The sequence below is a fragment of the Neolamprologus brichardi genome, chromosome 3 (genome assembly GCF_056152115.1).
Source record: "Neolamprologus brichardi isolate AB-2024 chromosome 3, ASM5615211v1, whole genome shotgun sequence".
NCBI classification, from domain to species: domain Eukaryota; kingdom Metazoa; phylum Chordata; class Actinopteri; order Cichliformes; family Cichlidae; genus Neolamprologus; species Neolamprologus brichardi.
In genome coordinates, this window is record NC_142106.1 from 41,400,580 (window position 1) to 41,425,445 (window position 24,866).

General features: G+C 40.1%; 2 protein-coding genes and 5 non-coding genes across 7 annotated transcripts; 6 read left to right on the top strand and 1 right to left on the bottom strand.

Annotated features, from left to right (window-relative positions):
• Positions 1–3,162: 3,162 nt before the first annotated feature.
• On the bottom strand, positions 3,163–8,172 carry slc3a2a (solute carrier family 3 member 2a). The gene is made up of 10 exons (XM_006802462.3): positions 8,054–8,172; positions 6,774–6,977; positions 6,507–6,691; positions 5,544–5,717; positions 5,286–5,380; positions 4,956–5,092; positions 4,536–4,645; positions 4,145–4,428; positions 3,838–4,057; positions 3,163–3,740 (listed from the first exon to the last, which is right to left on the bottom strand). The coding sequence occupies exons 2-10, from the start codon at positions 6,968–6,970 to the stop codon at positions 3,601–3,603; spliced, it is 1,542 nt and encodes a 513-aa protein (XP_006802525.1). The 5' UTR covers positions 6,971–6,977; positions 8,054–8,172; the 3' UTR covers positions 3,163–3,600.
• Positions 8,173–12,656: 4,484 nt separating this feature from the next.
• trnam-cau (transfer RNA methionine (anticodon CAU)) lies at positions 12,657–12,728 on the top strand. The gene has a single exon. It is a non-coding gene; the product is annotated as a tRNA-Met (tRNA).
• Positions 12,729–16,595: 3,867 nt separating this feature from the next.
• On the top strand, positions 16,596–23,986 carry snx15 (sorting nexin 15). The gene is made up of 7 exons (XM_087837661.1): positions 16,596–16,838; positions 17,398–17,554; positions 19,119–19,234; positions 19,398–19,677; positions 20,761–20,919; positions 21,523–21,720; positions 23,385–23,986. Exons 1-7 carry the CDS (start codon positions 16,740–16,742, stop codon positions 23,510–23,512), a joined length of 1,137 nt encoding a protein of 378 aa, XP_087693787.1. The 5' UTR covers positions 16,596–16,739; the 3' UTR covers positions 23,513–23,986.
• On the top strand, positions 17,822–17,903 carry trnal-aag (transfer RNA leucine (anticodon AAG)). Its single transcript has one exon. It is a non-coding gene; the product is annotated as a tRNA-Leu (tRNA).
• On the top strand, positions 18,498–18,579 carry trnal-aag (transfer RNA leucine (anticodon AAG)). The gene has a single exon. It is a non-coding gene; the product is annotated as a tRNA-Leu (tRNA).
• trnal-uag (transfer RNA leucine (anticodon UAG)) lies at positions 22,463–22,544 on the top strand. The gene has a single exon. It is a non-coding gene; the product is annotated as a tRNA-Leu (tRNA).
• On the top strand, positions 22,785–22,866 carry trnal-aag (transfer RNA leucine (anticodon AAG)). Its single transcript has one exon. It is a non-coding gene; the product is annotated as a tRNA-Leu (tRNA).
• Positions 23,987–24,866: the final 880 nt, after the last annotated feature.

The window sequence follows — 24,866 nt, forward strand, 5'->3', positions numbered from 1 at the left end:
ATACTAATATATGGTGATATGGTGACCTGGCAGTCACCATAGCAGTGTGAAACTTGTGGCCAGAGGGCCAGAACTACCTGCCAAAAGATCATATTCAGCTCACTGGATGGCTTTAAAAAATGCTGTCCAGGCTCATTAATACCAGTTAAAACCTTTGGAAAATTACAACTATTTTTAGGTCAGAATAAGATGAATCATAAAGGTGTGAAATACCAGTATTGTTTATCTACAAAATCTATAGGTGTGACGGTTCTGCGTCTTTCCACTGTGACCTGGGATGCGTATGTGTTGATGGTAGAATCAGTGTGTTGAAAATCAGTTTAAAACCCTGAAGATATCTTCAGTGATCATTAAATGAGAGGCAGTGGATCATTTAATAAATGGTCATTAAATGAGAAAAATTATTTATTACCCTTTTAAAATCTTTGCGATGGACAAGTCGGAGTTAAAGAATCTACGTCTTTACACCTGAAGTCACTGGAAATTTTGGAGGGGCGTTTGTGATGTATTGATTTTACAGGTGAAATGGGGCTGTATGTGTCCCATGAACTAAAAGGAGTTTTACACCTTTGTTTTACACAAAGTCTTTACTGGGAACAAGTTTAAAACATGTGTATATCTAGGCAATAAATCCTCTTGTATATACGAATGAATATTACCAAAACAAGAGGTGTATTAAATTGTACATTAGTATAAATTAGCGACTGGCTTTGTAATTGCTGTGTGAAACGAGAATATCTTGTACTCACTTTGCTTTCTGGCTTTCCACTCGAACTAAATTACAGTACTGTATTTCACTAGCTGCAGTGTTCCATGAAAGCTGAAGAAAGGTCATGTATCTTCATGACACTGTGATGTAAAAGGTGCATCTGTATCTGTCAGACTCAGACTGAGAGTCAGTCATGAGTGTGCATGGCGGTGGTTTGGTTTCGCAGCGGCGTGGGGTGCAAGCATAGGTGCGACACGGGCTCTGATTCCCGGTATCATCATCTTCAAACCTCCCCTGTGATACCACAGCACGGCGGCCCTGTATTGTATCAAGACCCCGAAACTCTACTGAGTTTAGTTTCACGTGTCAGAGGAATTGTTTGACATTTTTATCAAAAGAGTGGGCTTAAAGCAGTGTTTTTAAATGAGAAATTGACACGTTTTATGGCATTATATTACAAAGCAAGGCTTCTCCATTCATAAAGCACGCTTTTCATGCTTTTCAGTATATAAAAGAAAGCCAGACTGCCAGTGTGTGCAGTTAGCCTGCATCATTTTGAACTTTTCAAATGTGGATTTTGTACCAAGCACAGCATTTTGACAGTCCCAAAGATAAATGCAAAACATGATTGAACATCAAAAACTAGACTTTTTTTCCCCCTTTGAATCTTAAAATAGCTTCAGTAACTATCTGAAGGATCAAAATTACGTACATACAATGGATTATGATGATTCTAACTAAGATAAAAGTGATATTTATAGGACGATTTTAAGAATATGAAAGTGATTGTTGTTTTTCAGATGGATCATTACAGAATCAACATTGTTTTGGTTTAAAATTAGTTACGAGCAAAACCCCCTTATGGAGAAATATTCGAGTAGAAGCAAACGTCAAAGGCTCAAGTTTGCTGCTCAAGCTATAGCACGCAGGTATAATCGGCAATATAAAGCTATGCATTCATTTAAGTGCTGGAGTAAAAGCGCCACCACTTTAAGGTCATTTTGATTCATTTGTACTAATTTAAAGTTTTAATTTACTCCATTGTGGAGACAAATGTTGCACTCTACAACCTCATATATCATAGTCACAGTTGGTTATTCAACAAAATATGTTAATGCAACAAAATGAAACAGACATGAATATGTATTGTATAGTATTAATTCAATTAAATGTTAACTAGAGTAAAATATATACTCAAACAAAAAGATGTTTGTATTAATAAGATAGTAATATAATGTATGAAATTGTAGAACATCATTGTACTCATACATTAACTACATGTCGGGGTATAAATTGGTATCATTGGTATAAAAGCTCTGAGCTACATCGCTGCCATTTATCAGCAACATATTCACAGATGTGCATATATATAAGTGTACATGAGTACAGTGCTTAGTAGTAATAGTAGCTGTTTTATGTGCTATTGTGTTGGCTGATGAAATCATCTTTATAATTAATTCTTGTATTTCAATTTTTAAAAAACCTACATTTTCTATTTGGGAGGTTTCAGGACTGACATCAGATCATACACTGCAGAGTTAAGGGATTAATTATAGCTGTTATATATTTTTATATACAAGTAACAAGAAAACATGGTTTTAAAAAAAGGCAAACGATGACTGTCAGTGTAAATGGCGAAACCACAGACTGTTGTTGAAGATCAATAACTTAAATGGGTAACAAATATATAAATATTACATATTCTTCCTAATCATGCTTAAACTTGATATTTGGTCGGGCAAAAAAAAAGAAAGAAAAAGAAGTTCATCAAATTGTAGCCGTCTAAACATGAGCCTCGTGAATTTGGAATTACAGTCTCTAGAGAAATAACTTAAATGTTCATTTAAAAAAGTCAGTTATAACTTTTTCCCCCCTCTAAACTTACATGAGACTTCATAAGTTTATAACTGTGGGGCACGTACAGACAGTAGACATTTGTAACCAACTACTCATTTGTCTAGCTGATTTTATCATCGCCGATTCATTTATCAGGAAGATAATGGCTCATAAAGCCACTTTATTTAGAAGATTAATTTCAAAGGCCATCGTGAAACATGCTGTACTAGGAACTCTTTGTTGCTGAATTTCTGCCAATTATTTCATCTGCCTGCCACATGTGAAGCTGTGTGTACTGTAACGTAGAAGATTTTGTCCATAGAGTTACTTTAAGAGAGACACGGACAGGTGTGTGACCCCTTTAGTGAGACTCATAGGTGTGTCTGCTGCTGCGTCTATAAAAACTCATCTCAAGGCGGTGATAAAATAAACACTTCCTCCGCTCACATCTGTGACACACTTTCACACATACACACCTGTAATGCAATGAAAACAATGAACGTCTCATTTGATATTATCTCCTGCATAAAGACCGTCAACATCTTATGTGATATTATCAGCGTACACACAACTCTTAAAGGCGCCTTGCACACAAACACACAAACACGAATATGCGGTTGAGTACAGAACGCCGTTTATTCTTTTCACTTGACAGACTCGAACATCATGCATCCAAACTTTACTTCTTGTTCCTGTGAGAGTTACAAAAACTCTCTTCCCCAAAAATTTATAAAGAAAGTCACTAAAAAGGAAAATGTAAGATTTCTAAAAACCATAAACAGCACAACTTTTAATAAGAAAAAATGCCCAAAGAACCAGGAATGGAATGCATTTCACACATTTGAACAATGTAGTGTTATTACACCAACTAATGTTTTAAACATTTTAAAACTGCATGTTTCATTCAACCCACTAAATTTATGTTCTGTCAGACTGAAATGTATCTACTTAATGCAGTTTTAATCCATAAGAATGTATTCAGAAACTGCATTTAGTAGATTTTAATAAGCACAACACTAATCAGTATGCAGCTTTCCTATCCTTTGGCGCCATCTTTAGCCCGTGTAGGGGAACTGCAGAAGCAGTGCTTGTCCAGCTTTGAGCTTGAGGTCTTTCAGGTTTACAGTCGAGTCCACCTCAAATTCTTGGTCAGTTGACAGCTTCACCTTGGCCGTTTCTGGTAGCTCTACCCCCTCTGCACAAACAAAGGTCATCAAGTTTAAAATAAATAGCAGAGTTAATAGATATTGCTAGATATCGTCAGTAGACATTTCCGTTGATCTGTAACTTGCCTGTGGGTTCCAGGTTTAATTTCAGCTCCTCGAGACCATCTCTCCAGTTTACAGCTGTTATGTATCTCTCGCTCTGATCCCACACACGAAGGAAAGAGAGAGCCGTGGCAGAGCTGTAGAGACTATAGTAGTCGCCGTGCAGGAGGGAGCGCTCTTTGCCTCGCAGGTCACTGAGGGATCTGAACCACTTCCTTATTTCAGCGTATTCAGTGTGGTTAGACTGTAAATGAAATTCAAGAAAATATTTTACTGCACTTAAAGCAAATGAACGCTTGATCAGTGACAGACTGAACACACCCACACTTACCTTAGCACCGTCAGTTTCTTCCTTCTCTACATTCCAAACCATCTTCGGAGCTTCTTTGGTCTGGTTTGTTTTGTTGCTCATCTGATTTGCCTGAAGGCCAATTTCATCTCCGTAGGTAAACACAGGGGTTCCAGGCAAGGTGAAGAGCAGAAGCTGGTAGAGACGAATCAGGCCCCAAGTCGTTGCCCGTTTAGACAGATGGTCCTTCTGAGCAGCACCGAGACCCCAGCCTATTTTTCTCTGCTCAGAGTGGAGGGTCTCCAGGACCCTAATGCGCTCTTTACCTGCGGATATTCAGGTACCATAATCATCCACAATGCACCTTTTTGACATTTACTTAGGATTATTGTCACTAATAATAATCACTACTATGCAAACAGTAGCAGCCTACCTTCCGTGTTTCTACTGAGCAGGTCAGACAAGATTAGATCGACACCAGAGTCATTGACTAGCTGAGACAAGTTTTCAGCTGAAATATCATTGACCACACCCATCAGAGCCCTAAAGAAAAGAGAGAATAGGATCAGGTCAGTGAAGAAATTGTACTTGTTATACATCTTGAAACACTTCCTTGAATGTTGATGGGACTATATTTCATGTCCATGTTCTCTCAGAACACAGTATCCTGTACCTGATATTTTACTGATGCTTTTAAAATGACTTTTCCAGGACAGATCAGGCCTACAACTTTGTTATCATGTCTGGATAGTAGCTAAAGTTAAGAATTTAAAATGAAATACCCCGTTTAGTGGCCAACTCTAGTAGTCTACTTGTGCTGAATCAAAAGTCAGAACATAGCAGCCACACAAACCTCTTCTTGGTGTCATCAGTGCCATTTCCCTGGACCGCCATCCGCAGTTTGGCCCAATCAGGACTGGTGGAGGCAATGCCAAGGTCAGATATCTTGATGCCATCAAGACCCTTATTCAGCCAGAACTCAGCTGCAGTCTGGAAGAGAACAGATTCAAGTTAACTACAGTGGCAGCAAGACCCGAATCTACACCACAGTATATAATGTCCAATTTAATCATCTGTCCATGGGGCCTAAAGTCAAAAATGTGCCATTTGTTTATCACATGTAAAGATAGTGATGTTGCTTAATATGCCTTCTTACTCCAAATAATTAAATCTGTGTGCTTACCTTGACGTCTTCCATTATTTCTTTACGGTCTTTGTCATCAAACCACACAGGATTTCCTTTGTAGTTTGGAGTCAGGTCAAGCACCACAGAAATACCTGAAAGAAACAGCAAAGCAAATGTTTGCTCACATCTGGTCCTCAAGAGTCCAGAATCCAGCAATAAGTAGAAACCACTCTTAATGAAAGAACAGAGCACCAGTTACTCTTTTAGTGTGAGCTGTATAGCAAGTAACTGATCTGAAATCAGAAAATTATGTACCCTTTTTGTGGGCCGCCTTCAACAAGCTGTCGAGATCTTCAGCTTTTCCAAGCCCTGCACCAATTTCTTGAAGGTTCAGACCAGTCATCTGGTTGGCCTGGACAGTATGAAGAGGTCCGATTACCAGGCTTTTCACCTTCAGCTGGTTAATGTCATCCAACTTTTCTTCAACACCTGAAAGAAAACAAAAAGGAAGAAAAAAGGTAGTAAATGAAATGCTGGGTCAGTGTGAATTTCAAATAAGGCAAAAAAAAGAGGGTGTGAGAAGCAGCAGGGTGTGAGCAGGTTAGGGACAAAGGACAGACAGCTTTAGGCACATGTTGATAGTTCACACTGTAGCACCGCAGTGCTCGCAAGACTATGTGAGGGATCCCAGCCATTCCCTCTGCTGCCCATGTGAAGCCTGAGCACAAGGGTGGCTTTGATAAAGAGAACAAAACTGAGTCACGTGGAGTTTTTGGAATTCCACCCAAAGCCTGTTAAAACCAACTGCTCCCCACCAGTTCACTTTATGAAACGTAGTAAGCACTGTTCTTCCTTCCCGTCTTTAAAAAAGCCCGTAGTAAACATTTTTTTTATATGTACAGATCACGACATCTTGATATATTCCAGAGTTGCTCAACTTGGCCATATCTGAATAGAGATATGAAACAGATGACGTCTTCATTTTTTAAAAATGGTCTTAAGACCTTTAGTCACACTTTGGCAGCCTAGTCAGCAATTTGATATCTAGACAGCTGACACAGGCCACAGAGAACTAATGAAAGCCAAGAGACTGTCACAAGACGTTATCCATGGAAGTCAGAGCACGTTACCCAACTCAAGACTGGGGCACTTTATAGTGCAAGCTCCAACTCTTATCTTGGGAATAAACATGGCAGCGCAATAAAAAAAAATCTTTGTTGAAACTTGCAAGAATAAAACCACTTGATCAGCTTCATAAGCTCTCCACAAATAGTCTACCTTTCAATCCTTCAGAGAACGCTTCAAGGTCAGTGATCTGGTAGAGAGGCCCTTCATTCCACCAGTTCATCTCAGGAATAGCCTTGCAGCGAGGAGCCTGGACTATGATTACAATGGCTCCAGCAAGCATGCCAATCCAGCCCAACCAAAAGAGGACAAGAAGAACCCAGCGGGTCCTCACCCATCTGTGGAAGACAATAATAATGTAAAAATGTCCACTTATTTTAACGCCCACAGAGGAAGACAGCTCTTAGCTGCAGCTCTTACCCTGGAGTGCCAGCAACCTTCATCAGCTCCTCTTTGGACAGCCCGGTGAAGGCAACCTCATCATCGGGAACTTTCAGCTTGACGCTGCCGTTTTTCTCCCCGCCTGGAGCCTGACCGTCCCCCGTCATGGGCTGCTTCTCTGGGTCGAGCTCGTTGAGCTCCACTTCTTTCATGTCGATCTCTGTGTCTTTATTCATGGTTTAACTGGAGGTGGAGCACAAAGGAAAACTATGAATTAATACCTGTATCTGCAAAAGCACTCTCATTGGCTAACACCCAAGAGCTAAATAAAAACAAGACCACCAAAAGGAGTAGAGGGTTTTGTTTTGTTTTTTTAAAGGCAGCACCGGCCAAGTCTCATCCACTCGCCTTTTGTCCACCCTTATGTAACACATCCCCCCCTACACAGGACATACAGGCAACGACTAGATTCATTAAGGTAACCCAGTTTTTATGTAGGAATGAAACAGGAGTGGCGGTGCGGTTCCCTACTTAATTAGACACAAGCGCTTGTTTGTTTTTCCTTACAAAGCGCTCATTAAAAACTAAAAAACAAACTAGTTCATGTCAGTCGCACTTCAAAACCCACTCAAAACGCTAGCAACAAAAATATCAGCTGTGTAAAAAACAAACAAAACATTCAAATAAACGGAAAACCCATTCTTGAGATGCTCATATGTTCCACCGGTGTCTGATGAAACAATTACTACTTTTTACGTCAAGCAGTCAGCCTCGAGTTACGGAAATACTGCAGCTACCCTTCATAATAAGAGCATAACAATAGCAAGCATAGACTTATTAAGAAAACGATTTAAACAAATGTCACGAGTAAACGACAGTGAACATTTGTTAGTTAAAGAAAACAAACAAACAAACAAACCCAACAAGTAGCTCTCTGACAGTCTAATATAACTAATATAATACACACCCAGCTTTAAGATTAAAGGGGTGTAAAGCGGAAATGTAGTAGTTGACCGGTTTGTTCCAGTTCGCTTCAACAGTCATTAAATAAAACCTCTTCAAACAAGTACACCGTAAATGTCTGTGAAACTTTCACCGAACACAAGTTAAAATCGACCCGGTAGCAATAACAACTCCAAAAACTGTAATATCGTATAACTCCATCTTCCTTTAAGATGATGAAATCAAACCCATCCCTAGCGTCATGTGCTCCTACACGAGGCAGTCTATCCGGCTGTGAGCTGAAGACTACTCCCGGCGATAACACGGCAGGTCTGAAGTTACAGAGTTGCAGAAAAGTTGAAGTAAATCAAAATTACCTGTCAAATACAATGTATAATCCTGGTTTGGCTTTTAGTTTACAGCCGGTTATCCCTTGTTCTCTACTAAGCGCGTAGAGAGGATCAGAGCGCCTATTTGTACCCGCCCGGTTTCTCCGCCTACTGGGGGAGCCGGTAATCCCTCCCTCTCTTTCCCTCCCCCTCATTCACTTGCTGTCTCTCTTTCTTCCAAGAAAAAAAAACATAAGAAACAAACTAATAAACAAACTGAACTCCATGCTCCAAACTAAGAAAACTTTGTTCTGTTCCTTCTTAATGTTTATTTATCCGTTATCATGCAAACTGAAGATAATCCAGTTTGCTTCACAGGCAAGATGATTGGTAATGTGATTATCCAGCTGTCTTCTTCTGATCAGTGGAGATTGCCACTCTGTGTTTTACTGATCTAATTTCACGACTGAGGGCCTTTCTGTCGCCTTCTTGTTGTTTTTGTTTTACCATATAGACCTTGTTTGCAGTGTTTAAGCGTAAACAGCTGACCACTTAGTCTCCTGTGATCACACTGACTACAGTACCAAATCAGCAAAATCCCATTTGAGTTGAATTGTACTTGCAATGCTTCTCCTGGGAGCTTAGCAACAGATTAAAACTGAGCATCTTTTCTCTGTAAAGGTATAAAATATGTTGTTAGACCCTGTTTGAAAATGTCAGGTTTGTGCTGCCGTGACTTTATTTTCTGTGTCGATTCTGGGTTAAAGCTGATCACACTCATGCCGATGACAGATTATTTCATGCCAGGTCTAACAATGTATATCTCTGTTGGAGACAATATTTGGGCGCAGCCAATCTAAAAACTAACATCCTCCTGTCCCAGATTGAGCTCTAAATCTTTCTCCAGCTGTTGTTGACCTTCATCGAGTTACAGTAAGAGAAGTTACAAACAAAGCTACAGAATTTACTTCCTAGAAGTAACAGTAGACTTCTAGGAAGAGCGCACATTAAATAAGTATGTGTGTGGGGGCATGTTTTTCACCCTAATTGTCCAGTTTGCTGTACACTGATGTGATTTATTATGACATACAAGTTAGACAGAATGAAGGCAGAATGCTTGGATTTATAGTTGCCGTAAATGTTTGCATAAATGAATCATACTCGTGTGTGTTTCATGTAGTGCAATGGTGCAAACTTTGATTTTACACTTTGCAATTCTCCCTCTGCTCTTACAGTGCAACTATAACAAAGAACCTCGCTGTCTGTCTGTGATATAGTTGTGTTATCTGTGTCTTCTCAGGCTGCTTGTTGCTCTCTACTCCTCTATGTCTGCACAGTGTTTTTGCCCTTTACACGACCCTGGTGCTGTTTCTTTCTGTCTCTGCTAAGCAGGTTCAAGTAAACAACCTGCAGTGACAGGTAACTGCAGAAACAGTTATGTAGCATGTTCATGTAACTGAACCCCTGCATGTGTATGCTTGTTCTGTGCTTGTTGCCTTCACAGATGTGACATGTTACGGCACTTAATTGCAAACTTTTTTTTTTTATCTGACTACTTAATCAGTTTATTTTGTAGTGATACGTCCAGTATAGTCCACTGACTCCAACAGCTCGGGCTTTCAGAGTCCTGTGACGTTACTGCAACCCTTACTAGTATTTATGTACACCTGGCTAGTTTTGGGTTGGGACCCCCTTTTGGGTTCAGAGCTGCATTGATTCTATGCAATATAGATTCAGCAAGGCGCTACAAACTTTCCTCAGAGATTTTGCTCAATATTGACATGATAGCATCACCCAGTTGCTGCAGATTTGTCAGCTGCACGTGCACGATACGTTTCTCTTTCCACCACATCCAAAAGGAGCTCTGTTGGATTTAGATTTGGTGACTGTGGAGATCATTTGAGTTCAGTGAACTCTGTGTCCTGTTCAAGAGGCCACTTTGGAATATATGCAGTCAGACAAAAGATAAACTAGAGTGGTGACTATCTTTTGGCAAGCGGAAAGCCTTTATGATCGGCATTAAAAAGTAGATCGAATATGAGTGAAAACATAAAGAAAGATATACTTCACCAAAGTCCCACAGAAGATTTTTGTGTTATATATTAGGCCATGATCTTCTTATATGCCATATTTGTCTTCAGGGACTATTTTTGTCTTCCAGAAACAGCCTGTTTATTTCATTTTCAGACTTCACCACTGGTACATGTTCTTCTCTTCTGGATATGTCTCGGTCAAACCTTAACCAGTGGTAGGGAGGGGTGTCTAATTTAGGAGTGAGTTAGTGTGACATTAAATCTATTTATACTCTGCTGTTATTCAGCTTAGTCATTGTGCCAGGCTTTTGCTACCTGATGTCACTAATTTTAAAACCTTTCTAAATGTCTTCTGCTGACTATTTAAATATGCCCAAGAATAAAATCTAACTTTATAACCAGTGTTTGGCAGCTGCATATCTACATGACGCACTCATGCTCACTTCTCCTATTTCATCAAAGTCAAACACACGCCATCTGCTTCTGTTTTTATCTCGGCCTGTTGATCATGTGCGCATAAGTGGCAGAGTCAGGTTGTAACAGAGCTGCTGAGCATTGGCTGATGTGGACACACTGTGCTTTCCAGCTGGGAAGTATTGAGGATACAAGGAAAAGTTGCAGAATATGCTCTGTTTTTCTGTAAAAACAGCAGAACATGTGGGGAAAACTGGGAGGAGGAGTGAGTAGATCAGGAAACAGAAGACTGGAGGAGGGAGGAGAACTAGGAATGAGGGGAAAGAGCAGACAGGCAGAGAGAGGGGAGGGATGTGTAAACATGTTTTTGAGCTGAGGGTGAGGAATATATTGGAAAATAAAATTTGGAGCGGAGCACAGCTCGGGGTATTAATGGAAGCAAAGCCTAGAGCGACGGAGAGACTGTTAGTGTCCTTTTCACACATGTTCCCTCAGCTCTGTTTTCAGTTCTGCTTAAACAGTTTACAGGATAAATTGGTCAAAACCTAAGCAGCATCTGAATCCTCGGAAAACCGAATCAATCCCAACTTGGCAATAAAACAAGAACGAAAGAACATTAGCCATCATCACAACAAGTTCACAGAGGACACGGAGGGACTAATTCACTCCTAGACTTGTCTTCTTTGTTTATGCCTTTGGCAGAGGAGGAGGGGATGTTCTGCTGGAGTCTATAAGCCAGCACACAGGCCCCCACAGCATAATAACAGAGAGGAAAGAGGGCCAAAGTTGCTGCATAGTTTGTTTTTTCAGTGGAGGGGGCAAGAACACAGGGATTACTGTACAGTACCCGTGGTTCAAGGTCACAGTTCACATTACCATAGTAACTGATTGTGTAACAAGATCAAAGTAGGGCAAATTAGGAGCTGATTAGAAGCACTATGTGAAAACTTCTTGCTTCGATTTTTAAAGTTTAGATTAGTGTCAGTCAGTCAGGGCTCGAGTGATCATCTCACTGAATGCAGTCATTCATGCACACACACATACGCACATATATGGCTACACCAAGAATCGTCTGATCCCTGTGAGAGAGTTTATTTAGTAAGACCGCATGTGCTTGGGAGGAGAGAAAAAAAAAGGAAAATAATCAGCAGTTCAGACCAGTTCAGACCAGTCTGGCCGAGAGCTTACGCTTTCATCTCATTGTTTCAAGTTCCCTGCAATGAGCTCTCGCATTCAAAGTTCACACCGAACGAATGAAGTTCGGGGAAATGCTGCTTTAGTCTCATCTAAAAAGTGCAAAGGTATACTGACAGATTGATTTGTTCTCCTCTTCAACAAACATGAGCATGTTTGTCTTTTGGATCTACAGCCAACAGAACATGCGCGGCTACATTTTGTGTAGAGAGGGGAAAGGAAGAATCCACCAATGACTGTGCTGCACTGGTGATACAGAGAATGGCTTACAGAGCGAAACATGCAATTAATCAGACTGTACGCACGTGGACTTTGAGCCATATTGTTTAATGTTAGCCCTCTCCGTTATGTAACTAATATATTGTCCCTCAGCGGGGATATCTGATCCCACACGTGTGCCGTGTCTTGCCGACTGTACATTTCGTAACTTTTCTGCTTGCACGCTCTCTCTTCTTCTGATTGTTTTTCTGCCCATTAAGCAGCGCCTCCTGCTTCTTCCTCTGACAATGAGAACGAATGACCTAGTTTCCTCTCACAGACAAAGAGGAGTCTGTTCAGTTTGGAAAGCCTCCCTCTCTTTCATTTTGCATGAATGGAGCTAATTAGTCAGTTCTCCTTAAAAATGCACCATTAAGAAGAAAAATACATATATAAAGGATCTAATATAATACACCTCACACAGATGCGGGACACACTGCTGAAATCACAGAGCACACAATACTGTAACATACACACGACTTCTGCTTTTAAGCTCTGTGAAAAATATACTTGACATATTTAAAAGAATTCCTTCCTTTGTATTCCCATCACCTTCTCTACCATTACAGCATTTTTCTGCCCGGTTCTCTAAACCCTCTCCCCTCTGTTGAGCCCCTCTCTATATAACTAACCACCTCCTCTTGTCAGCAGGAAACAGTGGTTGCAAATTATGTAAGAAGGCCCCCTTTCTGTGATAAGAATGCAAAACAGCTGAGCCATGTGAAGAGCTTTGCGACAGCTTACGCTGTGTGAGCAGAGTGGCGCAGCGGAAGCGTGCTGGGCCCATAACCCAGAGGTCGATGGATCGAAACCATCCTCTGCTATTTTTACTCGTTCCACCCAAACAGAGATTAGACATCCCGCACGTACGATCTGATATCCTCGTGTCGGCGTTGTTCCCACATCATCATAATAAATGTTGTTCCAGGTTCAACATCGCAAGTGACCAATCGCCTTCTTGTGACGTCATACTTCTGCGACTTCGAAATACCCACCTTAAAACAAATTTTCTTCACTTGTGCCCGCCTCTGTCTGTCACTCGCCAGAAACCGCCGCCTGTCCGCCGAATTTGAAGTCCTTTTAGGATACTTTTTAAACGGTAAGCATTATACATATGTTCCTCACTTGGCTTGCTGTTTGTTTGCTAGTGATAGGCTACTTGACGACAGCATTAGCTAACCAGTGTTCTCGAGACCAGTTGTTCCCCAACTTTTTTGGTGTTTCGTGGCCCGGGGGTTGGGTCAGGCAAAATTACAGTAGCTTCCTTGATCATTTTACAAACATAAGTGAATAGAATTTGAACTAAAAGGCCTAGACTAATGGTTGTGTGCTGAATCTATGAATCAAACTATCACCTGGAAACATAATTAACTGGTCCATAGCTGTGAAACTGGACATGAGTTCTTGATTCTATGGAGATTAACAGTAATCCAGAAATTTACACATTTGTGTAAATTTCGTTAGCACGAATTTTACACGAATTTTACACATCGTGTTAATGTTAACATTAACACGATGTCCCAGGGAAAACATTAACACGATGTCCCAGGGAAAACATTAACACGATGGCCCAGGGAAAACATTAACACGATGGCCCAGGACAAATTTGTACCAGTGTTCTCTAGACCAGTGTTCTCTAACATTAACACATCGTGTGTTAATGTTAGAGTGTTAGAGTGTGTCAGTGTTCTCTAACATTAACACATCGTGTGTTAATGTTAGAGAACACTGTGTTAAACACATCGTGTTTAACGATGTGTTTAACACAGTGTGATTGAACATTAACACACAATGTGTTAATGTTAACACGATGTGTTAACATTAACACACAATGTGTTAATGTTAACACGATGTGTTAACATTAACACGATGTGTTAATGTTAACACAATGTGTTAATGTTAACACATCGTGTTAATGTTAACACGATGTCCCAGGGAAACATTAACACGATGTCCCAGGGACAACATTAACACGATGGCCCAGGACAAATGTGTAAATTTCTGGATTACTGTTAATCTCCATAGAATCAAGAACTCATGTCCAGTTTCACAGCTATGGACCAGTTAATTATGTTTCCAGGTGATAGTTTGATTCATAGATTCAGCACACAACCATTAGTCTAGGCCTTTTAGTTCAAATTCTATTCACTTATGTTTGTAAAATGATCAGGGAAGCTACTGCAATTTTGCCTGACAACATTTTTATGACAGCTATATTCACCTGTACATTTATTATATATCATAATACATTGACACGCAATTCTCTGTCTGGAGAACACTGGTTCGCAAGTAGCCTATCACTAGCAAACAAACAGCTATCCATTTCAAGGAAAATATATGTATAATGCTTACCGTTTATTAAAGAAAAGTATCTTGAGTGGAATTCAAATTGCTGGATCGGCGGACAAAAGGCGGTTTCTCGAAGAACATTTGTTTTTTGAAGGCGGGTATTATAAAGTATGACGTCACAAGAAGGTAATTGGTCACTTGTAATGTGGACCCTGGAAAAACATTAATTATGATGATGTGGGAACAACGCCAACACAAGGATATCAGATCGTCCATTCTGCACATGCAGGCGATCTGTATGGACCTGAATATGACATTGGAGCATGACTACAGCCTGCTGAGCTGAGTTTCTTAGTCTGTCATTGGTAATTCCAAACGAGTCAAGTAACTTCCAATTAAACATTTACGTAATTTTGGTATGCTAAACATTTTTCTTATAGTTTAGCTGGTAATTTGCCAGAGAGACAAGCAGAACCAATAAAGATGAGAACGGACCTGTGAGCTTCAGCCTAAACTCAGAATCTTGTTCAAAGCTTTGAGAGGAAGGCTTTGGACCATTGAATATGAGGCTCTTCAGGATATTTTGACTATCTCAAAGCCTTTGTGTTGCTGTAAATATGTGAATCAGATATATCAACTAAACATGCCTCTGATCATTACATTTATATCCTATGGGAAACAGATAAAAGCTTGGGAATACAGTGGTAGGGGATGTTAGACAATATGCACAGCTGGAGCTTCCTCAGTAACGTCTGTTGTTGTTCACTTTGTTCTATTGTCTCAAAAAGGGTATGACCAACACTTTTATGTGCCTTTTTTTTCTTTTAGCGTCATCTTTGATGGAGAATATGTTTCCTTTTAGCAACACAAACACAGTTTTCGAGGGTTTATATGAGGAAAAACACAACAAGTCATACAAATAAAAATGAATATCTTAATTTAAAATGTTTAAATTAAGTGTCTATGCTGTGTTGAAAACTACGAAACATTAGAGCACCCCCTGGAGTATTTCCCTGATAATTACATGTTTATTACAAGTTGGAGGGCATTTTTATGACTGTTTGTGACAATGTGACTAATCAACGGTGACTGATCAACAACAATATTAAAATCAGAGAAAGGTAAAGTGAGTAACATTATGGTTACAGTGGATATGGATACGGTTGACCCAGTCCTGACTGTTATCTTCATATATTCATAAAATTATTGCTACATAAATTTATATATCTATATATACTTTTAATATATTATTTCATCTTACTATTCCAGTTTTAACAACATTTGAAAAAACTACCACATATTGAATGGCCAGAGCCTTTCTTTGTGTAGTTTGCATGTTCTCCTTGTGTTTGCGTGGGGTCTCTCTGGGTGCTCCGGCTTCCTCCCACAGTCCAAAGACATGCAGTTAGTGGGGTTAAGTTAGTTGGTAACTCTAAATTGCCCATAGGTGTGAATGCGAGTGTTTTCTAAAAGGGAGCGGGGATACAATTTGATGGGGGAATTAAATTTAAAACATCCTCGTATCCATACAACATTAAAAAGTTTTTGCATCTCTGTGTGTGGAGTGAAACTGTGGAACAGACTAAGTAAAGATATAAAGCAATGTCCGAGCATGGCACAGTTTAAAAAGCGGTTTAAGGAGATGGTTTTTACAGGGTACAGGGAGGAGGTAGAGATTTGATAGGGTGTTCTTGTCTAATATTTTCATGTGTGTGCGGGTGCACGGGTATGTTGCTATGGGTATATATATATTTGTAGGTTGTGTATCCTTTGAGGTGTTAATGGGGTTATTGAAAATGTGTATATGTGCGTATGTGTAAATACGTATGTATGGATAGATAGAAACATATATGTATATATAAAAAAAGAAAAATAAAATTTAAAAAAAAGAAAAAAAAAAAGAATAATAATTAAAAAAAATATAAATAAATAAAAATACACATGACATATAATGTGATTGCAAGGAGGTATTTCGGTAGTCTATAAATTACTAGATAGTGGAAAAGGGGTGGGATTAAATAAGCTCATGCTTCTTCCTGCTCCTTTTTGAACATAAAAGTTATTTGTAGTTGTGGTTGCTCGTTTTCTTTTTGTTTTGCTTTGTTTATTTGTCTCTTTTAATTCTATGTTGTTGTACTTTTTTAACATGTTCAAAATAAAGATTCAATCAATCAATCAATCAATGGTTGTCTGTATGTGTTATCCCTGGGACTGGATCCTTTATAGCCTCTTAGATTTAATTTATATAACAAAGAAATAAAGACAAAAGTACGTAAAAACCATGGACTCATTTTTAAAAAGTATTTTTTTAATGTTTAATTTTATTTTCATGTACCTACTGGAGGAAATCAATTTTTTAACATTAAACTGAATAGTTTGACGTCTCGTCTCTCCTACGTAATCACGCATTCGTACACGTCACCAACCAGGAAATGAGTACATCCACGGAGAGGGGTGGCGAAAGAATCACAACAGAGCCTTTGAGCGTTCGCGTTTTGTGCCGCTGAAACCACAACGCCGCTTTTCTTTTATTGACGAGAGCAAATATGTCACGGAAACTCAAAGAAGACTATTATCGGTTCTTCTCCGTTACCGACCCACGCACACACGAGAAGGGCCACACCGAGTACAAAGTAACGGCGAGGGTGAGTTTACACTGTTTATCTATCCTTAGCTACAGCGTCATTAATTGAAACCTATCGTAGAGTCGGGTGTAATCATGCTTAATAACTACGTGGTTAGCTGTTTTGCTTATTACTTGACAAAACGTATTTTAACTTGAAATGCGTAGCACAAAGGTGTTAGCTTAGCGCTGTTCTCTTTGGTCTTTAACATCAGTTAAAAGTAAGTGACTTGGTATTATTATAAGTAGTGTTCATTTCTAACAAACCAGAGTGACAGGCGCCCGCAGCTAGCTCATATAAATAAACAAATAACTATACAACGGGCCTTTTATTTGAGGCAGTGGTGCACAATGAGCAGCCCAATGAAACAGAGAGAACTTGTGATCCAGTTCATGAGCACCCGCATGACTACAGAGGCATGCGTATAAAGTCAAAGAGGATCAAGCACTCATGGCTCTCCCTTAAATTTATCATTTAAATCGTGGCCTCTGCAGTGTTACCAAAAAGTAAATCTGCTGTGTCTCATTGTTAAACATGCAGCCAGTTAAGCGACCTTTACTTTATACTCTGTCATCTGCAGTTTGTGTCCAAGCGTCACCCAGACGATGTGAAGGAGGTGGTTGTGTGGAGGAGGTTCTCAGAGCTGAAGAAGCTCCACGGGGAGTTGGCCTACACACATAGGAACCTGTTCAGAAGAGAGGAGGAGTTTCCACCTTTTCCCCGAGCACAACTTTTTGGTACATGAGTAAAGAGTGTGTTATGCTTTAGATTCCTGCGGAGCCTTTCATGCAATTATTGGGCTTAATGTCTTTCATTCCTGTTTTGAGACTTTCGTCACAATTCTTGTGACATTTCCTGTCAGATTTCCTTGTCTTTATGAGAAGTGACATGTTTAGGGTCGGTCTTTTTGCTTTGGTTTGTGAGTTTTGCCCGTTGTTTACTCCTTGGTAAAGGAAAAGCAGCTGTGTTGTTTGTTTTTGCTGATAAACTGAGGAGTGTCTTGTGGTAGTGTGGCCGAGCGGTCTAAGGCGCTGGATTAAGGCTCCAGTCTCTTCGGAGGCGTGGGTTCAAATCCCACCACTGCCAGCATGAGGTGCTCTTTTAAAATTTCATTATTTACAGCAGGTAGCTCCATTTGTTTTAATGTGACTCTTCCTGACAGAACCCCAGAGGGATTTGTGTCTCTATTTAAATATCTTGAAGTGACTCATGAAACTAATTATCTGAGAACTTTATATGTGCTAAATTTGTTATAATGAGATGCATTCGATATGCTCTTTTAAAATGTCATTATTTATAGCAGGTAGCTCCATTTGTTTTAATGTGACCCTTCCTGAAAGCATTCGAGGGGAGCATGTGTATGTGTTCTCTAGAGATGCTTTGCCTTCCTCCTGCAGTCTATTTGCATGAGTGTTGAAAATGAAAAGCAGCTGTGCTGTATTTTTTATCAGATCATGCTGATGAGAAAAGTCTGAATGGGAGGTGGGCAGTTTTGTGGTAGTGTGGCAGTTATGCAAACCTGAACTCTCTTTGGACCTTGTTGTGATGTGTACAGCAACATCGACCAATCAAAGTTAATTTCACAGTTAGTATGTCAGAACTGTGGAGTACAGTCCTCCCTTCAAATGTATTCTGAGAAAAGTAAATTGAGGTAGGACAGTGAGTCGTAGTATTTCAGCAGGTAGTGTGGCCGAGCGGTCTAAGGCGCTGGATTAAGGCTCCAGTCTCTTCGGGGGCGTGGGTTCGAATCCCACCACTGCCATGTAAACATTTTCATTTGGCAGTGGGGAGAAAAAAGGAAGTTTAAGACACACCTCTATTTGTCTTCATTAGAAGCACCATGTTTATGGTTGGCCTCCTTGCGAAACATTGTGTGTAAAAACTCAAGTGTAAATGTGGTTCAGCAGGAGCAGCACATTCCAGGAATGGTGCAACTCCCTGCAGAGAGTTTTTGTCGATGGAGACAGTGTCAGGTAACTCAGTCTGTGGTCCGCTGTTCCTCATGCTCATGTTGGTCCGTCAGCCAGCTGAAGAGAAGAGCAAAGTTATAGTACGCAAAGAGCTAAAGTGGCTTCATTTTTCAGTGGTTACTAACATCAAACTGCAAACGCAGCAAATCAGTTGAGCCATACCTATAAACAGTCATGATTCATGAGTTCATTCAACGTTTCATGCCCTGCTTAATATGATGGCAGCAGTTTTAACCTCGACAAATAGCGATTACTTAACACTTATGCTAACGGCAGCTTCAGAAGTGAAAAAGAAATTGTAACACTTCCCTTTTCTCTCTTGTAACTTTAGGAAGGTTTGATGGGGCTGTGATAGAGGAAAGGAGAAAAGCAGCAGAGGCCATGCTTCAGTTTACTACCAGCATTCCTGCTCTGTATAACAGCCCACAGCTGAAGGAGTTCTTCAGAGTAAGACACACTCAGAGAGGCACAATCAAAATCAACCATTACTCAAATTTTAACAAACATTAAAAGACAGAACAGAAAAACGAAACGTGTGCCAGGTTAACATTCGTTATATTACCAGACCCCTTTTCTCTAATGCTGCCACTCTATCCCTTCCCTTACTCAGGGTGGTGAGGTAACAAGGCCTCTGGATGCCACACCTCTCTCTTCTGGGGGCCCTCTGCCTCCTCCTCTCATCCCCCTCCCCAACCGTAGGGCATCAGACTGTGAGCCTGCTGAGGAAGAGGAGGGCAGAGAGGCTCCCACCTTGCCCCAGGATCTGGGCAATAACCTGAGCTTAGAAGTGGGAGAACCAGAAGTGGCAGCTGAAGCCTACAGTGAGATCGGAGGATCTCCAACAGAAGAAGAGCAAGAGGAGCTTAGCGACGCAGAGCTGGATGACCGAGGTAGAAATCTCACAATGTGTGATGGTCTGTTATGTCCAGAGATGGGCAGTAATGCGTTACTGTAATCTGATTACTTTTAAGTAACGAGTAAAGTAAGGAATTACTATTGCAAAAACGGTAATTAGATTACCATTACTTTCCTGTAAGCACGCCGCGTTACTGCGTTACTAAAACCGAGATTTTTTTGCGAGAGTGTCTCATGACAATGACGTAAGCGAGTGCGACGTTCGTGCCAACAGCTGTGTGCAGATCAACAATGGATAATATATCGAGTGCGGGAGAGAGTATGAGCGTGCAGCGTTTAAAGCGTGGAAGTACTGACCTTACTTTGAGTTTGATTCTGTAAAAAGTGACAAAAACATTAGCGTCCGTTGTGCGTGGGAAGAAAACTTTTTACACCGAAAAAACCCTAAACAACCACCAAGTGCGCAACGACATAATGGGAAACTCACAGAGAAACTCGCGGATTCTTCCACTGACTGCTGCGGCTCACCTGCACCAGGGTAAATCTCCGCCTACTCCACTCCTGCTTTACAGGTGAAAATAGAGCAACAGGACCGCTAGTCTTTGACTTTATTTATTTTCTGCTGTGTATTACTTGCATCTATTTGAAAGACTGAGTGTAAACACAAAAAATATTTTATGTGCTGGAATGTGCAGAAAATAGGTTTAAATGTTAAACTAATTTCTTCAAGTCAGAGAATGGTGCATATAATTAAATTTTTACTTAATGCATAAAGTTAAAAGATTAAAACTAATAAAACAAGTTTTAAAAAGAGGCTTTTCCATTTGATTACATTTTGTATGATGGATTATGCAGAAAAAGTAGAATTGGGCTGAAAGATCTTTCGCTTTATCACCTATTCAGGTTGTAAATCATGTTTTTAAAAAGTAACTAAGTAATTAATTACTTTTAAAAATAAGTAATCAGTAAAGTAACGGGATTAGTTTTTGGGGGAAGTAATCAGTAATTAGTTACTGATTACTTTTTTCAAGTAACTTGACCAACACTGGTTATGTCCTTATTTAATTCTTATATTCTTACCGTTGTTCTCACTTTTTCGATCCGTGTTTTCCCTCCAGTCCCGTCTCCATTCACGGACCCCGAATCAAAAGAGACCCAGGAAGAATTCGACTCTCTGTTTGACTCTGTGGCTGAAGGACTCCCATCCCCAAAGGAAGAAGTTCCTCCTCCACTATCTGATAATGACTTGGCTGTTTTTGATCCCTGCTATAAACAAGGTGATGCCAAAATAAATGTGAATGTAATCATATAAAGCTGATTTTAGTCTTCCCGAATATGTGTCTTATCCATTAATGCTTTTACTTACTGTGTCAGTGGATAAGAAGATGTCTGTGAGCTTCCTGATAACATATACTAGTGTAAATGTCTTTATACATTTATGCTGGAGCTCTATTAGAACTTGAATAGAAAATGAATAGAAGTACAATTTTAAAAAAGCGTTTTTTTGACACCATTAAATGTTGCAGTTCTTGAGTTAATCTTCTAGGTGAAGGATCCAGAGGCATCTTCCAAATGTTTATTTACATTTGGTCTCTAAGTGGTCAGGAGGTAGTTAAGAGTGTCATTACAGTTTAAACACAGGCCTAGGCAGTACATTCACATTGGCTGTTTTGTTTAATTAACAGTCCCAAAAATGAAACATATCAGGTAATTCTTGTTTTAGACAGCAGACCTTAACTGCTGTTTCCGGTTAAAAACATCACATCCAGTGATTTATTTTAAATAGTGACTTTTTAAAACCTAACAAATAAAGCATAAGACATCGTTTACTAAAGACAACATCACTACTACTACAATATCTCTTTTTCTTTGATTTACAGATAGATCCAATTCTTCCACCGACCACTCAGAGTTATTCTCACTACCATCAAACAGTGTGGACGGAGAGGACGGGGGTTACTTAAACCAAGCTGCCAAGGAGCTGACAGCTGCCATGGAGAGGGAGAAGGAGGGAGAAATTAGTTCTGCCATTTGTGGATACAGGATGGCCGTGGATATTCTGATCACTGGAGTACAAGGTGAGCCCTCAGTGTGCAAAAGTATCAGTGGGTGGGTGGAGAAAGGGAGCTGGGAAGAATATATTGAAGAGATGCTCCTGTAAGAGGTAAAACTCCTGATGAAGGAGCTGAGGAGACGGGTAAAATACTAGGTGGTTGTCGCAGTGGTGGAAAATTAGAATTACTAATCTGCTGTGAGTTCAACAAAAACCTTTTCTTTTTTTTCACATGGAGCATTTTACTCGAATGCTCTCTGTCATGTCTATTTCTGCATCAATTATTAAAACAGCTTTGTTGCTATGGCAATAGACCATGAAATCAGTTTGTCAACTGCAGAACCTGCAGAATGCCAGACGGTGCACCGTGTCCAAATGAAAAACAAATTGTGCGGTTAGGTTTACAGCTGTGACGCCTCACCGACCATATTCAAGCACTTTGTCCGATGTGCTGCTACCACGCTGATAAATGCGCCGTTAACAACTTTACTCTCCTGCGTTAAATGTTATTTTGCTATAAGCTGCTGTGTTACTGACATCAGTTGTCTATGGTGAATTGTGCGTTTCTTTATGGCCAAAGGGAAATGTTGCCACAGTTCTACTCTTCGTCTAAGAGCTTGGATTGTGACCTACACCCATTTTCACACCTTGGCTCGTGTAGAGGATCATTAGGGGGTCTATGACCCTCCTGGGGGACACTCCCCAATGTTGAGAGGACCAGAATCAACTTTCAGGATGTCGACACGCACAGTGTGTCCTGATGTGCAGGTAGTGTGGCCGAGCGGTCTAAGGCGCTGGATTTAGGCTCCAGTCTCTTCGGAGGCGTGGGTTCAAATCCCACCACTGCCACCTAAACCTTTTCAGGTGTGGAAAATACAGTTCAGTAGCTTCGTAAGAAGAACTGTGTTTAGAGTTGCTCTTTTTGCAAAGCTTTGTTAAGTGTGTGAGCACTGATTTGTGCCCATTGTGGCTCTTACCTCTTTCATGTCTGAAAGGGAGGTTTGTGGCAGTGTGGTCGAGTGGTCAGGAGGGCAAACTCTGCTAACCCATTAAGCTTCTGACAGTGGGTTGGTATTTTTTTTTTTGCAAGGTAGCATGGCCGAGTGGTCTAAGGCGCTGGATTAAGGCTCCAGTCTCTTCGGGGGCGTGGGTTCAAATCCCACTGCTGCCAGGGTTGTTTTCCTTTTCCTAATCATCTGTATATTGTAAAGCACTGATAATGATTTGTATTATGCTTTTTCATGCTATCTCTCATATAAACAGCAATATAATGGTAGATGGTCATATTAAATGATAATGAGGTCAGTGCATGTTTAGACTCATGGACTCAGACTGCTGTAAATACTATGTTTCCAACATTTAGCTCTGTATGATGTCCATCAGATTGGATGTGCCTGTCATGGACACCTCAGACACAGAGTTCTGCCTTTTGTTTACGAGGGGCAGCCAATCAGAAGAAAGCTGTATTAAAAGGAGAGGTTGGGAATCTGTAATAGCTTGTCTCAAACAAATAAATAAGGATTATTTTTATATATTCTAGTTGAGTCCAAGAATGCGAAGTTAAGAATGAGCATAACATGTCCCTTTTGTTGTCTTTGTCAGTCTCCTCTGTTCTGTTACACTTTTCAGATAAACCCTCCACATGTACAATATTATAAACTAATCATTTTTATCACTGTGTCCATGCAGGAGACACGGATCCAGTACGCAGGGAGTCTGTGATGCGAAGGACGGCGCAGTACCTGAAGCACGCTGAGATGTTGGTGGAAAGGCACTCCTCACCCTCTCACAGTCACACACCTGCACAGGACCACTAGATGGGCGCGTGTATTGACGCACAATGTACAATATATGAGGAAATCTGGAACACAATGGAACTCAGGGTCGTGGCATACACGGGCATGTCACGCAAAGGCATATTGACGAAAAGTACAGATAAACAGTTCCACGGATACGTGCACATACGGACATTTGGACCGTGGCATTCCCAAATACAAGCGCATCCACATGGAAATGAAACAACATGGCACAAACATACAGACCCACACGTCTGAGGTACACACTACAGTACAAACTGGATCTTTAGTTGCCTTTGTTTTGAAAAACTTGTGACTCACAAAATCGACATATACAGAAACTGAACGTAGCTGTTAACTTATTGAACTAATGCATCTCTTCTTCTTTTTGTCTTTCCTTTACATTGTCCTCTTCTTGAGCACAATAATGTATAAGTGTATCAGTGATTTACATTTTTGCACAATCTTTTGTTAATAAATATGATTTTAATTTAAGTGAGTAAGATTCCTTCGCTTCTTCGCTACATTTTGAAACACTGGCTTCACTGCTTCAGCCAACAGTGTTACCAAGTCTGTAACTACAACTGTTCACAATCAGTCAATCAATTCAAAATAAATGTGGTTTTACTACAGGTAAGTAGTAAAAGTGCAAACAGTGTCAACACCTTTGTGCTATTTGGAATAAATCACTCATTTTTTAATAAATTAAACTGAGATCTATCTTCTAATTACCTGAATTACATGAATAAATCCGATTTTGAAAACGATGGCAACATATAAAAAGTACATTTTTCCTCAGTAAAGATGCAAATAATCATTTTGTCCCTTAACAGATCCAACTGTCTTTTATTATCTAATCTAATAAGGGCACACAAATAAATTATTAAGGGGATTATGTTGTCTTTAGGCCATTCATGGTCTTATATTTGTCTTTTCTGTTCAATATAAGCAGCAGATAGATAAAAGTGTGCCCATTTTGAACTACAAATGCTGAATAATAGTTTTGCGTGGTCTGCTTTGATTTCACTGTTTGGCTCAGCAACTGTTCCAACAACTGCTGTGTAACGTCACGTGCTAGCTGGAGCAGGAGCCATGCTAACCATGCCACCTTGAAAACACTGATTCAAACTAAGTAAGCTTGAATGATTAAGACCAGTGTGACAAAAAATACGGATCATACCCGTAAAACAGGTCTCTCCCTGTTGCAGGCATAGATACTGAAGGTTTTATCTGTCGCACTGCATAGGGGGTGGGTCATACTGAGCATTTGGACTATGAGGGCATTCACTTCATCCTGTTTCTATTTGGAGGAATGAGACTATTCCCAGTGTCCCTCACAATCACGTTGCATGTGGGTCTGCAGTAGCAAGGCATT